At 45.8% G+C, this 15,599-nt stretch overlaps 1 protein-coding gene across 1 annotated transcript in view; it reads right to left on the reverse strand.

Moving 5' to 3' along the window:
• Positions 1 to 240: 240 nt before the first annotated feature.
• LOC124551208 overlaps positions 241 to 15,599 on the reverse strand; it is a 53,027-nt gene continuing 37,668 nt past the window's right edge. The window contains exons 3-4 of the mRNA XM_047126199.1: positions 14,755 to 14,938; positions 241 to 827 (exon numbers count right to left, since the gene is read on the reverse strand). Of these exons, the coding sequence (XP_046982155.1) occupies positions 685 to 827; positions 14,755 to 14,938 (327 nt within the window). The 3' untranslated portion in view covers positions 241 to 684. The remainder of the gene's footprint in view (positions 828 to 14,754; positions 14,939 to 15,599) is intronic.

Raw genomic sequence — 15,599 nt, forward strand, 5'->3', positions numbered from 1 at the left:
CTTAGGTTAGTTCGGTTTAATTAGTTGTAAGTTCTAGGCGACTGATGACCTCAGAAGTTAAGTCGCATAGTGCTCAGAGCCATTTGAACCATTTTGAACCTTGTTTATTTACTGGTTTTAATTTGTGAGTCTCCTGTCGATCCATGACAGTGCCTTAAGTAGTGTGTGGGATAAGAAGTGATAGGGCTATGGGACGCAATGGAAATTCAGGTGACAGGAGTTACAGATAAACAATTCAACTCTGGACATAAAAGATTTTTATTACTATTTTTTCTACAAATCTTCATTACAAAATGGTAATACTGCTTTTGGGCATCCTCACATCAGTTATGGGATTGAAGCCAGTTGGTGAATACGTTGATGTTCGAGTGGCTTAAGCATGAGTTTTCTGACTGCACGAGATGGGAGAGGTGTACGTTCTTGGCACTGTGCAGCCGAGACACGTCGGATGTAATGAACAATGGAAGGCGAAAGGAATGTTTAGTGCTGGCATGTGATGAGAGAAGGCCGTGTCGCTCATGTTGTTGAATCACGAGGGTGCATAGAAGTTTGGATGTGGATGGAAGGTGAATGATGTGGTGACGACGTTGATCACAGAAGTGCGCAACTAGCAGTCGAGGGCTGGGAATATGTGTTGGTGAGGGTAGTTGATGTCTAGTGATGGAGGGCTGGAGTGTGAAAGGGTTAGTGGTGGAGACCGCCTCCGTAGCCGCCGTCGAAGCCGCCTTCCAGGTGTCCTCCAAAGTCGTGTCCGCCCCCGATGGCTGCCAAGCCCAGGCCTCCATCGTGCTGGAGAAGACCAGCTCCTAGCTCCAGTCCGTGGTGACCTGTGGACGACAAGTTCCAGCTGTGACGGGCTACTGTAATATCAAAATAAAGATAGTCGAGAAGAGATAATCATAAAGAAAATCTGGGCAAAATGAAGATTAATTGCAAATGCAGAACAGAAAACAGTATGAGCATGGCGTGTGGATGGGTAATCTGTGTTGATTGTATGAAAAGCGCAGATAGATAAGAGGATTACAGCGAACACCTCTGCAATGAAAGGGAACTGCCTTCAAATGTGCTAGAAGAAGGGGCCGAACTTTGTGGTGCAGTAATGCAGTCACAGTTGCCAGAGTACCGAATCTTCTGCCAAGACACTAAAACTCAATAAGAGCTATTCCAAACCGTGGGAGGTGTCTGAAAAAGGTTTTCTAATCTGATGGAAAAAAATCCCTGAAGTCTCTGAGTTGCTGGTTGAGAAATCAACCAAACAGTTGCAAACAAAGGTTGACTAGCCCTTGACCTAAGTTTCGATATTTGTAAAAATACCTTCTTCAGAAGTAGTGGTCCTTACGCCAGAGATTAAGGCCATCTCATTTGCAGAAAACTTGATGTTATCGCATTACCAAATAAGACGCCAGTTGGTAACACTAGTGCGTGGATACAAACATTAATTCAAACAAGTTCTTTAGTGTGTGTTGTTACAGTCTGTCTTGTAGCGAAACGGAAGCAGATAGTTCGTGTGAGTTAGTATGTGCAGCCGGCCGGGGTGACCGAGCGGTTCTAGGCGCTACAGTGTGGAACCGCGCGACTGCTACGGTCGCACGTTCGAATCCTGTCTCGGGCATGGATGTGTGTGATGTCCTTAGGTAAGCTAGGTTTAAGTAGTTCTAAGTTCTAGGGGACTGATGACCTCAGAACTTAAAGTCCCATAGTGCTCAGAGCCATTTGAACCATTGAACCAGTTAGTATGTGCAGAGGTTATACGGGAATACGTTAATAATGGGTTCCTTTTATCGATCTCCCGACCCAGGTGATACAGTTGCTGAACAGTTCGAAGAAGACTTGTTTCATTTCCAGTAGGTACTTCACTCATAAACTATGCGGTTTACAGTCGGTGACGGCGTAACACATCTTACGACACCGTACTGAATGCTTTCTCCGAAAATTATTTTGAACAAATAATCCCGAGAAAAATTGAGTGCATCATGACGGATAGAGGGATTAGTGACCAGAAGGTCGTTGTAACGAAAGTGAATACCGTAACATCCAAACCCACCGAAAACAAACGTAAAATATGTCTGTTTAAAAAAGCAGATACAGGGTGTTTCAAAAATGACCGGTATATTTGAAACGGCAATAAAAAATAAACGAGCAGCGATAGAAATACACCGTTTGTTGCAATATGCTTGGGACAACAGTACATTTTCAGGCGGACAAACTTTCGAAATTACAGTAGTTACAATTTTCAACAACAGTTGGCGCTGCAAGTGATGTGAAAGATATAGAAGACAACGCAGTCTGTGGGTGCGCCATTCTGTACGTCGTCTTTCTGCTGTAAGCGTGTGCTGTTCACAACGTGCAAGTGTGCTGTAGACAGCATGGTTTATTCCTTAGAACAGATGATTTTTCTGGTGTTGGAATTCCACCGCCTAGAACACAGTGTTGTTGCAACAAGACGAAGTTTTCAACGGAGGTTTAATGTAACCAAAGGATCGAAAAGCGATACAATAAAGGATCTGTTTGAAAAATTTCAATGGACTGGGAACGTGACGGATGAACGTGCTGGAAAGGTAGGGCGACCGCGTATGGCAACCACAGAGGGCAACGCGCAGCTAGTGCAGCAGGTGATCCAACAGCGGCCTCGGGTTTCCGTTCGCCGTGTTGCAGCTGCGGTCCAAATGACGCCAACGTCCACGTATCGTCTCATGCGCCAGAGTTTACACCTCTATCCATATAAAATTCAAACGCGGCAACCCCTCAGCGCCGCTACCATTGCTGCACGAGAGACATTCGCTAACGATATAGTGCACAGGATTGATGACGGCGATATGCATGTGGGCAGCATTTGGTTTACTGACGAAGCTTATTTTTACCTGGACGGCTTCGTCAATAAACAGAACTGGCGCATATGGGGAACCAAAAAGCCCCATGTTGCAGTCCCATCGTCCCTGCATCCTCAAAAAGTACTGGTCTGGGCCGCCATTTCTTCCAAAGGAATCATTGGCCCATTTTTCAGATCCGAAACGATTACTGCATCACGCTATCTGGACATTCTTCGTTAATTTGTGGCGGTACAAACTGCCTTAGACGACACTGTGAACACCTCGTGGTTTATGCAAGATGGTGCCCGGCCACATCGCACGGCCGACGTCTTTAATTTCGTGAATGAATATTTCGATGGTCGTGTGATTGCTTTGGGCTATCCGAAACATACAGGAGGCGCGCGTGGATTAGCCTCCCTATTCGCCAGACATGAACCCCTGTGACTTCTTTCTGTGGGGACACTTGAAAGACCAGGTGTACCGCCAGAATCCAGAAACAATTGAACAGCTGAAGCAGTACATCTCATCTGCATGTGAAGCCATTCCGCCAGACACGTTGTCAAAGGTTTCGGGTAATTTCATTCAGAGACTACCGCATATTATTGCTACGCATGGTGGATATGTGGAAAATGTCGTACTATAGAGTTTCCCAGACCGCAGCGCCATCTGTTGTTGAAAATTGTAACTACTGTAATTTCGAAAGTTTGTCTGCCTGAAAATGTACTGTTGTCCCAAGCATATTGCAACAAACGGTGTATTTCTATCGCTGCTCGTTTAGTTTTTATTGCCGTTTCAAATATACCGGTCATTTTTGAAACACCCTGTAAAAACTCACTTGACGCCTTCCCAAGAGACAGTTCCCATTCCTTCCGATCCACGTATGAAAGTGTAGACCAGATGCGGCTTAAATTCAAAGAAATAGTATCGATAACAATGGAGAGAACCGCCATTCTGTTACTTGTCTGTCTCCCTTTCTTTTTTATTGTACTGCTTATGGCTGAAGAGCGGAGTACACTGTTCCGCTGGCAGCCCACCTTGTATGGGGTGTCCAAATTACAATAAAGAAAAAAAAAAATGGAGAGATTTACACCAAATAAATTAATAAAAGACGGAACTGACCTAATGGCACACAAAACTAGTCAGAAAACTTCATGCCAAATTTAAAATATTGCACGAATGCGAAGTTTTACAGAAGCTCTAAATTTAGCGGGAACTTCAATCGAATGCTTTCAATATTTTCCACAACAAAACTCTGTCTCAAAATTCTTTCAGCAGCGAGACAGTCAATACCTTCACTGCAGGATAGCAATGGAAATGTTACCGAAGGCAGTGCCACTAAAGCGAAGTTAGTAAATAGGGTTTTCAGTAATTGCTACGCCAAACGCGAAGCAAATATTCCAGAATTCGAATCAAGAATTTCTGCCAGCAGGAGAAACTTATAAGTGGATACCCTTCCTGTAGCAAAGCAACGTAATTCATCTAATAAGGGTAATTATTCCGTTCCGGATTGTGTACTAGTTAGATTCCTTTCAGTGTATGCTGATGTATAGTAGCTCCGTATTTGACAATCGTATGCAAACGCACGTATCCAGAAGTCGCACAGGTTTCATCACTACTCAAAGGATGTAAGAATAGTCCGATGAACAACAGTTTCACATCACTAAAGACGTTTTGCAGCACAGTTTCGGAACATATACTGTGTCCAATATTGTCAATTACCTCAAGGAGAACGATCTGTTTACACACGGTCAGCACAGACTCAGAAAATATCGTTCTTGTGAAATACAGCTGGAGATTTATTCTCAGCCGGCCGCGGTGGTCTAGCGGTTCTAGGCGCTCAGTCCGGAACCGCGCGACTGCTACGGTCGCAGGTTCGAATCCTGCCTCGGGCATGGATGTGTGTGCTGTCCTTAGGTTAGTTAGGTTTAAGTAGTTCTAAGTTCTAGGGGATGATGACCACAGATGTTAAGTCCCATAGTGCTCAGAGCCATTTATTCTCACGAAGTAATGAGTGCTGCCGACAGGCTATCGCAAATTCATTCCATATTTCTGACTTTCCAGAAGACTTTTGACACCGTTTCTTACAACATACTTCTACTGAAAGGGAGTGCCTGTGGAGTATCGTCTCAGATGCACGAGAGCATTCGTTATTTCTTATCAGAAAGGTTACAGTTCGTAGCACTTGACGGAAAGTATTCGAGTAAAACAGGAGTGATATCTGGCGTTCCCCAAGAAAGTGTTACAGGTCTCTGCTGTTCCTAATCTATATAAAAGATTTAAGAGACAAGCTGAGCAGCCGTCTTATGCAGTTTGCAGATGGTGCTGTCGTTTACCGCTTAGTAAAGCCATCAGAAGATCAAAACCAATTGCGAAATTATTTAGACGAGATATCTGTATGACGCGAAAACTATCAATTGACCTGAAATAAGGAAAAATGCGAGGCCATCCACGTGAGTACTAAAAGAAATCCGTTAAATTTCGGTTACACGAGAAATCAAATAGAGCTAAAGGTTGTCAGTTCAGCTAAATACCTAGGAATTACAATTACGAACGACATACATTGAAACGATCGCATAGATAATGTTGCTAGGAAGGCAACCCAAAGTCTTCATTTTATTGGCAGAACACTTAAAAGAGGCAACCGGTCCACTAAAGAGACTGACAGCGAATTGCTCTGCGATATGGGAACCTTACCAGATATGGTTGACGGAGTGCGTCGATTAAGTTCAAAGAAGGGTAGCTCGTTTTTACTATCGCGAAACAGGGGGGAGAGACTGTCACGATATGATATGCGATTTGGAGTTTTTTGTTGTGGCTAGATTTTTACACCAAATTTCAGTCCTCAACATTCTCCTCCGGGTGCGAAAACATTTTGTTGACACCCACCTATACATGGAGGAATGACCACTGTAATAAAATAAAAGAAATCAGTGCTTGCACGGAAAGGTTTAAGTATTCGTTTCTCCCGTGCGCTGTTAGAGAGTAGAATGGAAGATAAATAGTCTGAAGATGGCTTGATGAACTTTCTGGCAGGAACATAAGTGAGAATTGCAGAGTAATCTTTATCTGCAAGATCACTGAAAGGTTTGCACAAGGAATGTGATGGCACACGATGAAAAGTATTTAAACCGACAAACTCTGGGAGGTTGTAGGGGACATCTAAACAAATATTTTTCCCTAATGTAATTTTTTCCTATGAGTATTATTTAAACCGGTGGAGGCTGTATTACGCTCTTCAGTTGTTAGAGGCCGTATTACGATCTTCAGTTGTTAGAGGGTGTATTACGCTCTTCAGTTGTAGGCAACTGCTGTCCACCAGTGTAGTAGTGCATTGTCTCTGTTTACTAATGGAGCGATACACCTGGAGTGAAAACATTGATATGGTTGGAGCGTACTACGTAGCGCACCACAACGGACGAGCTGCATAGTGGGTTAATCAACTACCCGCTCCCTACAAGACAACGCATGTGGTTTCAACATGACGGGGCGCCGGCACTTTTCAGTCGTCGTGTGCGTCGATTCCTGGGCCGACGGTTCCCAGAAATGTGGATTGGTAGAGGTGGTCTGTACCATGCCCTGCTCGATCCCCAGATATGTCCCCTCTCGACTTTTTTGTGTGGGGAGAGATGCGCAACTCCTGTTGCATCAGAAGAGGATCTGGTTGCCCGGATAGTAGCGGCAGCAGGAACAATTCAGGATACTCCTGGGGTTTTTGCCCGTGTCAGAACATGATCCGACGGTGTAACCTTTGTTTACGTGTCAATGGAGGCATATTTGAAAATCTACTGTAATTGAAATTGGGTTGTGTTAATGTGTTGTCTCTTGGTCATAAAAAATGGAAAAGTGTTCATCATCATCATCATCATCATTTACGACTGATTATGCCTTACAGCGTTCAGTCTGGAGCATAGTCCCCCTTATAAAATTCCTCCATGATCCCCCATTCAGTGCTAACATTGGTGCCACTTCTGATGTTAAGCCTATTACTTCAAAATCATTCTTAACCGAATCCAGGTACCTTATCCATGGTCTGCCCCGACTCCTCCCACCCTCGACTGCTGAACCCATGAGTCTCTTGGGTAACCTTGCTTCTCCCATGCGTGTAACATGACCCCACCATCTAAGCCTATTCGCCCTGACTGCTACATCTATAGAGTTCATTCCCAGTTTTTCTTTGATTTCCTCATTGTGGACACCCTCCTGCCATTGTTCCCATCTACTAGTACTTGCAATCATCCTAGCTACTTTCATATCCGTAACCTCAACCTTGTTGATAATGTAACCTGAATCCACCCAGCTTTCGCTCCCATACAACGAAGTTGGTCGAAAGATTGAACGGTGCACAGATAACTTAGTCTTGGTACTGACTTCCATCTTGCAGAAGAGAGCAGATCGTAGCTGAGCGCTCACTGCATTAGCTTTGCCACACCTCGCTTCCAGTTCTTTCACGATGTTGCCATCCTGTGAGAATATGCATCCTAAGTACTTGAAACCGTCCACCTGTTCTAACTTTGTTCCTCCTATTTGGCACTCAATCCGTTTATATTTCCTTCCCACTGACATTACTTTCGTTTTGGAGATGCTAATCTTCATACCATAGTCCTTACATTTCTGATCTAGCTCTGAAATATTACTTTGCAAACTTTCAATCGAATCTGCCATCACAACTAAGTCATCCGCATATGCAAGACTGCTTATTTTGTGTTCACATATCTTAATCTCACCCAGCCAGTCTATTGTTTTCAACATATGATCCATAAATAATATGAACAACAGTGGAGACAGGTTGCAGCCTTGTCTTACCCCTGAAACTACTCTGAACCATGAACTCAATTTACCGTCAACACTAACTGCTGCCTGACTATCCATGTAAAGACCTTTAATTGCTTGCAAAAGTTTGCCTCCTATTCCATAATCTCGTAGAACAGACAATAACTTCCTCCTAGGAACCTGGTCATATGCCTTTTCTAGATCTATAAAGCATAGATAGAATTCCCTGTTCCACTCATAACACTTCTCCATTATTTGCCGTAAGCTAAAGATCTGGTCCTGACAACCTCTAAGAGGCCTAAACCCACACTGATTTTTATCCAATTTATCCTCAACTAATACTCGCACTTTCCTTTCAACAATACCTGAGAAGATTTTACCCACAACACTGATTAAAGAGATACCTCTGTAGTTGTTACAGTCTTTTCTGTTTCCATGTTTAAAGATTGGTGTGATTACTGCTTTAGTCCAGTCTGATGGAACCTGTCCCGACTCCCACGCCATTTCAATTATCCTGTGTAGCCATTTAAGACCTGACATTCCACTGTATTTGATGAGTTCCGACTTAATTTCATCCACCCCAGCTGCTTTATTGCACTGCAATCTATTGACCATTTTCTCCACTTCCTCAAATGTGATCCTATTTCCATCATCATTCCTATCCCATTCTACCTCTAAATCTGAAACATTACTGATCGTATTTTCACCTACATTGAGCAACTCTTCAAAATATTCCCTCCATCTGCCAGAGGCATCCACAGGATTCACCAGCAGTTTTCCTAACCTGTCCAAAATACACCTGCTTGTCATTTCCTTCTTACCTCCCTTTCGAAGACTGCTAATTACACTCCAGAATGGTTTTCCAACAGCTTGACCCATAGTCTCTCCAACCTGTTTTCAAAGTCTTCCCAAGATTTCTTCTTGGATGCTGCAATTATCTGTTTGGCTTTGTTTCTTTCTTCAACATAACTTTCTCTGTCTACCTGAATTCTAGAATGTAGCCATTTTTGATACGCCTTCTTTTTCCTTTTACAGGCTGCCTTGACTGTGTCATTCCACCAAGCTGTTTGCTTCATCCTACTTTTACACACTACTGTTCTAAGAAATTCTTTAGTCACTTCTAGTACTGTGTCCCTGTACCTAGTCCATTCCTTTTCCAATGACTGTAATTGACTACATTCAACTAACTGGTACCTTTCTGAGATCGCTGTTATGTACTTGTGCCTGATTTCCTTATCCTGAAGTTTCTCCACTCTTATCCTCCTACATATGGACCTGACCTCCTGCACCTTCGGCCTCACAATCCCAATTTCACTGCAGATTAAATAATGATCAGTGTCATCAAAGAATCCCCTGAATACATGTGTGTCCCTCACAGCCTTCCTGAATTCCTGATCTGTTATTATATAGTCAATGACAGATCTGGTTCCCCTGCCTTCTCAAGTATATCGGTGAATGTTCTTATGTTTAAAAAAGGAGTTTGTGATTACTAAGCCCATACTGGCACAGAAATCCAAGAGTTGTTTCCCGTTCCTGTTGGCCTCCATATCCTCTCCAAATTTACCCATAACCTTTTCATACCCTTCTGTTCGATTTCCAATCCTGGCATTAAAATCACCCATGAGCAAACACTGTTCTTGTCCTTTACTCTAACAGCTACATCACTGAGTGCCTCATAAAAACTATCCATCTTATCTTGATCTGTCCCTTCACAATGCGAATATACTGACACAATCCTAATTTTCTTGCTAGACACTGTCAAATCTATCCACATCAGTCGTTCGTTTACATACCTTATTGCAACTACACTGAGTTGCATTTCTTTCCTGATGTAAAGCCCTACACCCCATTGTGCTATTCCTGCTTTGACTCCTGACAGGTAGACCTTGTATTCTCCCACTTCCTCTTCTTTCTCACCCCTTACCCGAATGTCACTAACAGCTAAAACGTCCAGCCCCATCTTACTTGCAGCCTCTGCCAGCTCTACCTTCTTCCCAGAGTAGCCCCCATTGATATTAATAGCTCCCCATCTCATTACCATTTGTTTGCCAAGTCGTATTTTAGGAGTCCCTGGTTTGTCAGTTAGAGGTGGGACTCCGTCACCTCCAAAGGTCCGAGGCATTTTGCTCTGATTGTTGCCAGCATCATATTTAAAGTACCAGGGAAGCAGGTTGCTAGCCTTACTTGCCCCGAGTCCCATTGGGTTTTACCCCTAACGGTTGAGGGACTAACCGGTGGATTTGGTAGTCTTTGCCGTATGAGCGCAAAGGTGACCACGCCTCAGAATATGTCAGAGATGCCCAGCTTTATTCCAGAGTAACTGGTATCCCGACTGTCGGGACCACTTACTTGGCCACTCATACGTTGCCTGTGGTTCATGAACTAGGACATGACTACAGGAACCCACACCATGAAAAGCGTTTGTTGGTTTAGTTAATTTGCAGCCAGAGAAATCTTCCTCTACCGGTTTAACTACTCCACATACAAAAAAATGACATTAGGGAAAAATATTTGTTTTTATGTCCCCTACAACCTCCCAGAGTTTGTCGGTTTAAATACTCTTCACCATGCAGGGAGTTGCTGCTATGCAGTAACTCATTTCTGGGACCTTTGGGCAGGTCATAAAGTGCGCTGATCTGTGCTAAGTAAATACTGACTTCACCAACAGCTGACAGCAATGACAGATTGGTGCAAGCGACTGGTAAAACAGGAAATGTGTAATGCAGATGTGCCCATTGTCATAACTGATAACTGATTCGCAAGGTGAAGATCCAGTCAGGGAAGATGTAGGTATCTTTTTTCAGGGACAGCAAATCATTACTAATTATGCGGTTTTTCCGTGACACAGCAGAAATCGCCGAACTTAAACAAGAATGGAGTCGTGTGCTTAACGAAATGTGTGAATGCTATTATTGGTGGCTGCAACATAAAACTAAGCTAATGGACATTTTGGATAGCTACATTACAAATGTTTGGGAAAATTGGAGCACCTAGAAGATATGGTATGAATCACTCCAAAATCGGAGGACGTGTAGGCCACTTCACCCATAAAGGCTGGTTAAGATCACAGAGAGATGGTGTGCATGTAGATCAGAAATGCCCTCTTTTGTGTGACGGGACATGTCAGTGTTACGCCAGGCTTGGTCAGTGGAGAGCCATCGAACGGAGTGGAAACGTGCGAGAAGTGTCCGGTTTTCTTGGTCGACATCAAAGGGTGTAATACCGTCCTGCGAGTGAGCTCCAATGGGGCAGAACAAGTGGTCTCTGGGAAATGGGTTTGTCGTACCATGACATGCTACAGTAGCCAGCCAGTGGGTGTGTTGGACCTTGCATCGAGCTACAGACCCCCTTGAAGATGTCTCCCGTAGACGGGGACGAAACGTTGGGATTTGACAAAGAATTTACCAACCCACCACGGCATAACAGCCCGGATAATTGTAATGGACATGACATTTCCGGCCGTGAAAGTCTACATTTTAGTATCAGTGTTGACTCGATGATGCAGCACTGCAACGAGTGTGCACATGTCTGCGTCGAGAGCTCAACATTGTCCGCTGCGGGCTGGACCATCAGCACGCATGGCATTGCGTCGGCTTCCACTGACCAGAACCACCAGCGCCTCAGACTGCAATAGGCACGCGAACAGAATCACTGGCGTGCTGAGTAGCGAAAGGTACTGTTTTCGGACGAAACTCGCTTCAGTTTGTCTTACAGATATGGTCGCGTGCTTGTGTGAAGGTAGCATGGCGAACATGATCGGGCATACTGAATTGCTGAGCGGCATAATTGACAGACACCGAGTGCGATGGTTTGTGGTTCCATTGGCAACAGTACGTGAACTCGTCTCCTACGTATCTGGACATCGACTGGTGCATCAGGGATGTTTTAGAGCTTGATGCACTGTCCCTCTGCATGCCATATTTCAGCAGGACAATGCCTGGCTACAATGACATGTGTACAAGCCATCTTCGAAGGTCAACGTTTACCACTGCTTCCCTGAGCTGCACGTTCGTCTGACATGTCTGCCATCAAAAATGTCTGGGGTATGCTCAGTCAGCAGCTTGTTCACCCTGGTCCTCCTACAACCACTGTCAGTGACCTGTGGACGAGCCTACGAACTGGGAAGCAGTGTGTTTCCCCGGCAGCATATCCAGTCCCTGTTTAATTTCATGCGACGACGTCTACAGGCTCCGACTGCAGCTTCACGCCATAGTGAATTCTCATGGTCAAAGCACATGTGCAATTCTGTAAATATGGTCATCAGCATAATTTCATGTCCTAATCTGTGGAATACTAACATTCTAATGATCTGTCTTGGTGTTGGGATTTTCATGAACGGTAGTGTATTTCACTTGGACGAGAGACTCTTGAGGAGTCTTAGACATTTTTCTGTCCTGGAGGTAGAATGTATAAAACCAGACAAAGTGTTGGGTTCATGTTCTCTATCTTCCCTTACAGCTGCTTGAACGTAGAATGCCAAATTGATAGGACAATCGCCTACCTCTGGAGGAGATATCGTGACAGGGGTAGGGGGTGGGGTGTGGGTTCTCCTGGTGGGGTGGAGTGGGTTGGTTCAAATGGCTCTGAGCACTATGGGACTCAACTTCTGAGGCCACTAGTCCCCTAGAAATAGTTAAACCTAACTAACCTAAGGACATCACACACATCCATGCCTGAGGCAGGATTCGAACCTGTGACTGTAGTGGTCTCCGCTTCCAGACTGCGGCGCCTAGTACCACACGGCCACTTTGGCTGGCTGGGGAGGAGCGGGATCCTCACACAGAATCCTGATGCTGCCTGACTATTCCAACTACTGCCTCCCCCACTGTCACATCAGAGCGTTCCTGACCAATTTTTGCTAAAGCCACATTCCATGTGGAGGTCAGTTGGAAACAGCTGCCCAGTTGACAAGATCATTATGTATTTCCATAGTGTCTAAATGGTCTAGGCCAATGGCCTCGATGCTGTGGTAAGACTGGCTCCAATCAGATCACTCAAGTTCAGCACTGTCACGCCTGGCTAGCACTTGTATGGCTAATCGTCTGGGTCTGTCGAGGCCTGTTGGTAAGAGGGGTGCACTCAGCCCTTGTGAGGCTAATTGAGGAGCTGCCAGACTGAGAAGTAGTGGGTCTGGTCACGAAAACTGACAACAGTCTGGAGAGCAGTGTGCTCACCACATTCCATGCCATTCCATATCCACATACAGTGACGTCTCTTTGGTTGAGGATGACATGGTGGTTGACCAGTATAATTTGGCCTTCTGAGGCTTGTTCAAACGGAGTATATAGTATAGTTTGATGACTGACTCCCAGAACCCAAAGGCCTGGCTCAGGACCTTATCTGTTCAAAGACATGTATACTTTGTTGATGCCATTCTCTGCCATTGTAGACCTGATAATTTGTATGTGGCGAAAGCTCCAGCCACGTTCCAAACAGCACTGAGAGATTCATCGCTGTGTCTGGTTCATATACTGCATAGCACAGTCGCATCTGCTGTTGTATACACCAGCAGCCTGTAGCCACGTCGACGTTTAGCTGAAACAAGTATACTCTTGATTTTAAACATTGTGTGTAAAAGAAGCGAACTGGTCATGTACCTGACACTTCGCCTAAAGATGAAGTGTGGGAAACTCGTCGAAATGCTTTGACAACACGACACCACGACTCGGCTCATAAACCGAGAAGATCTCACCAATAGCATTCACTGCAAAAGCCGTTATTCACATACAGGGATAGGCAACATAATGTGAACACGTGTATTCACTTTGGAATGGTTTATTAATAAGGAGTTGGACCCCTATTTGCCTGTAATACAGCTGCGATTTTTCTTGGAATAGTGGCATATAATGACTCTATAGTTTCCAGTGGAATGTTACGCCACCCTTCGAACAGAACCTCTTCTAACTCCTGTAGTGGCGAGGGAGGCGGAAATCTGCTCTGGAGTCTGCCCTCCAATACCGCCCAACAAGTGTTCCATAATGCTCAAGTCCGGGGACTGTGCTTCGTGGGGAAGAAGTCGCAATTCTGTCGTATGCTCCTCATACCACGATTGTACTGCCCTGGCTGTTTGAATGGGTGCATTATCGTCCTGAAATATGGCATCGCTGTTGGGGAACAACATTTGAATCATGGGGTGCACCTGATCACCTAAAATGTTCACATAATCGTCGGCTGTAACACGGCCTTTGAGAGCAACGATGTGGCCAGCAGAATATCGTGATATGGCTGCCCACACCGTCACATTTCCACCTCCATGCTTAACAAAATGGCTCTGAGCACTATGGGACTTAACATCTGCGGTCATCAGTCCCCTAGAACTTAGAACTAATTAAACCTAACTAACCTAAGGACATCACACACAACCACGCCCGAGGCAGGATTCGAACCTGCGACCGTAGTGGTCACGCGGTTCCAGACTGAAGCGCCTTTAACCGCACGGCCACACCGGCCGGCCATGCTTAACAGCTGGAATCAAGCAATCTGGATTGTAGGCCTGTTTTGGCGTCCTCCAGACGTAAACCTGGCCCGTTGTTGGAAATAACGAAAGCGTTGACTCGTCGGACCGTATGACGTACTTCCACTGATCAGCCCTCCAGGATTTATGCTCCTGACACCATTTTTTTCGCGCCTTTGCGTTGGTTGTCGTCACTAATGGTTCTGGTATAGCAGCTCGTCCACGAATATTCGCTGTATGGAGTTTTTGACGGACAGTGTCGATAAGATGGTTATTGAGCTCTGCAGCATATGACGATCTCTGTCATTTAGTTGTGATTTGCGCCCACTGTGACGTTTACAAAATGATGTCTTCCCATATTTTGTGTAGGCTATCATGACTGTTGAAACAGTTGGTCTCGAAGCATTCAGTAAGTTGGCTGTCTTGTTTACTGGCGCTCCAGCTAATCGGACCTCCACAATCCGACCTCTTTGGAACTCTGTTAAGTCTTTCATTGCACTTCGACCTCGGCCTCTGAACGCAAATTGGAAATGTGCACTACTCGTAAAGATCGTGCACTGGTGCCTAGTCCATACTGAACACGCACAGTCCAGGGCAACAGGTGCCTTACCTGCGTTGTAGACCGTCAAGCAACCATCCCATTACTACCACTGGTCACATTATATTGCCTATCCCCTGCAGTATAATTAATTCTCGATGGCAGCTGCGTGTCGAGGTTACCTCCGTCAGCGAGAGCGATGCCGTGTCCGCCGCCGAAACCTCCGTGGTGTCCAGACGCCACTGGCACAGGCACGGAGCCGTGGCTCTCGATGTGCACGTTCTGGTACGACGTGGCGCCGCCATAATGCCCGCCGTGGTTCAGCAGGCCGCCGCTGCACGCCGCCACCAGCGTCGCGACCAGGGTCTACAAAGCGAAAACACCGTCAGCGTTACTGCCCGTCTGGAAAATCTTCAATTATCTACACTCCTGGAAATGGAAAAAAGAACACATTGACACCGGTGTGTCAGACCCATCATACTTGCTCCGGACACTGCGAGAGGGCTGTACAAGCAATGATCACACGCACGGCACAGCGGACACACCAGGAACCGCGGTGTTGGCAGTCGAATGGCGCTAGCTGCGCAGCATTTGTGCACCGCCGCCGTCAGTGTCAGCCAGTTTGCCGTGGCATACGGAGCTCCATCGCAGTCTTTAACACTGGTAGCATGCCGCGACAGCGTGGACATGAACCGTATGTGCAGTTGACGGACTTTGAGCGAGGGCGTATAGTGGACATGCGGGAGGCCGGGTGGACGTACCGCCGAATTGCTCAACACGTGGGGCGTGAGGTCTCCACAGTACATCGATGTTGTCGCCAGTGGTCGGCGGAAGGTGCACGTGCCCGTCGACCTGGGACCGGACCGCAGCGACGCACGGATGCACGCCAAGACCGTAGGATCCTACACAGTGCCGTAGGGGACCACACCGCCACTTCCCAGCAAATTAGGGACACTGTTGCTCCTGGGGTATCGGCGAGGACCATTCGCAACCGTCTCCATGAAGCTGGGCTACGGTCCCGCACACC

Source organism: Schistocerca americana, chromosome 9 (genome assembly GCF_021461395.2).
Source record: "Schistocerca americana isolate TAMUIC-IGC-003095 chromosome 9, iqSchAmer2.1, whole genome shotgun sequence".
Lineage (NCBI taxonomy): Eukaryota > Metazoa > Arthropoda > Insecta > Orthoptera > Acrididae > Schistocerca > Schistocerca americana.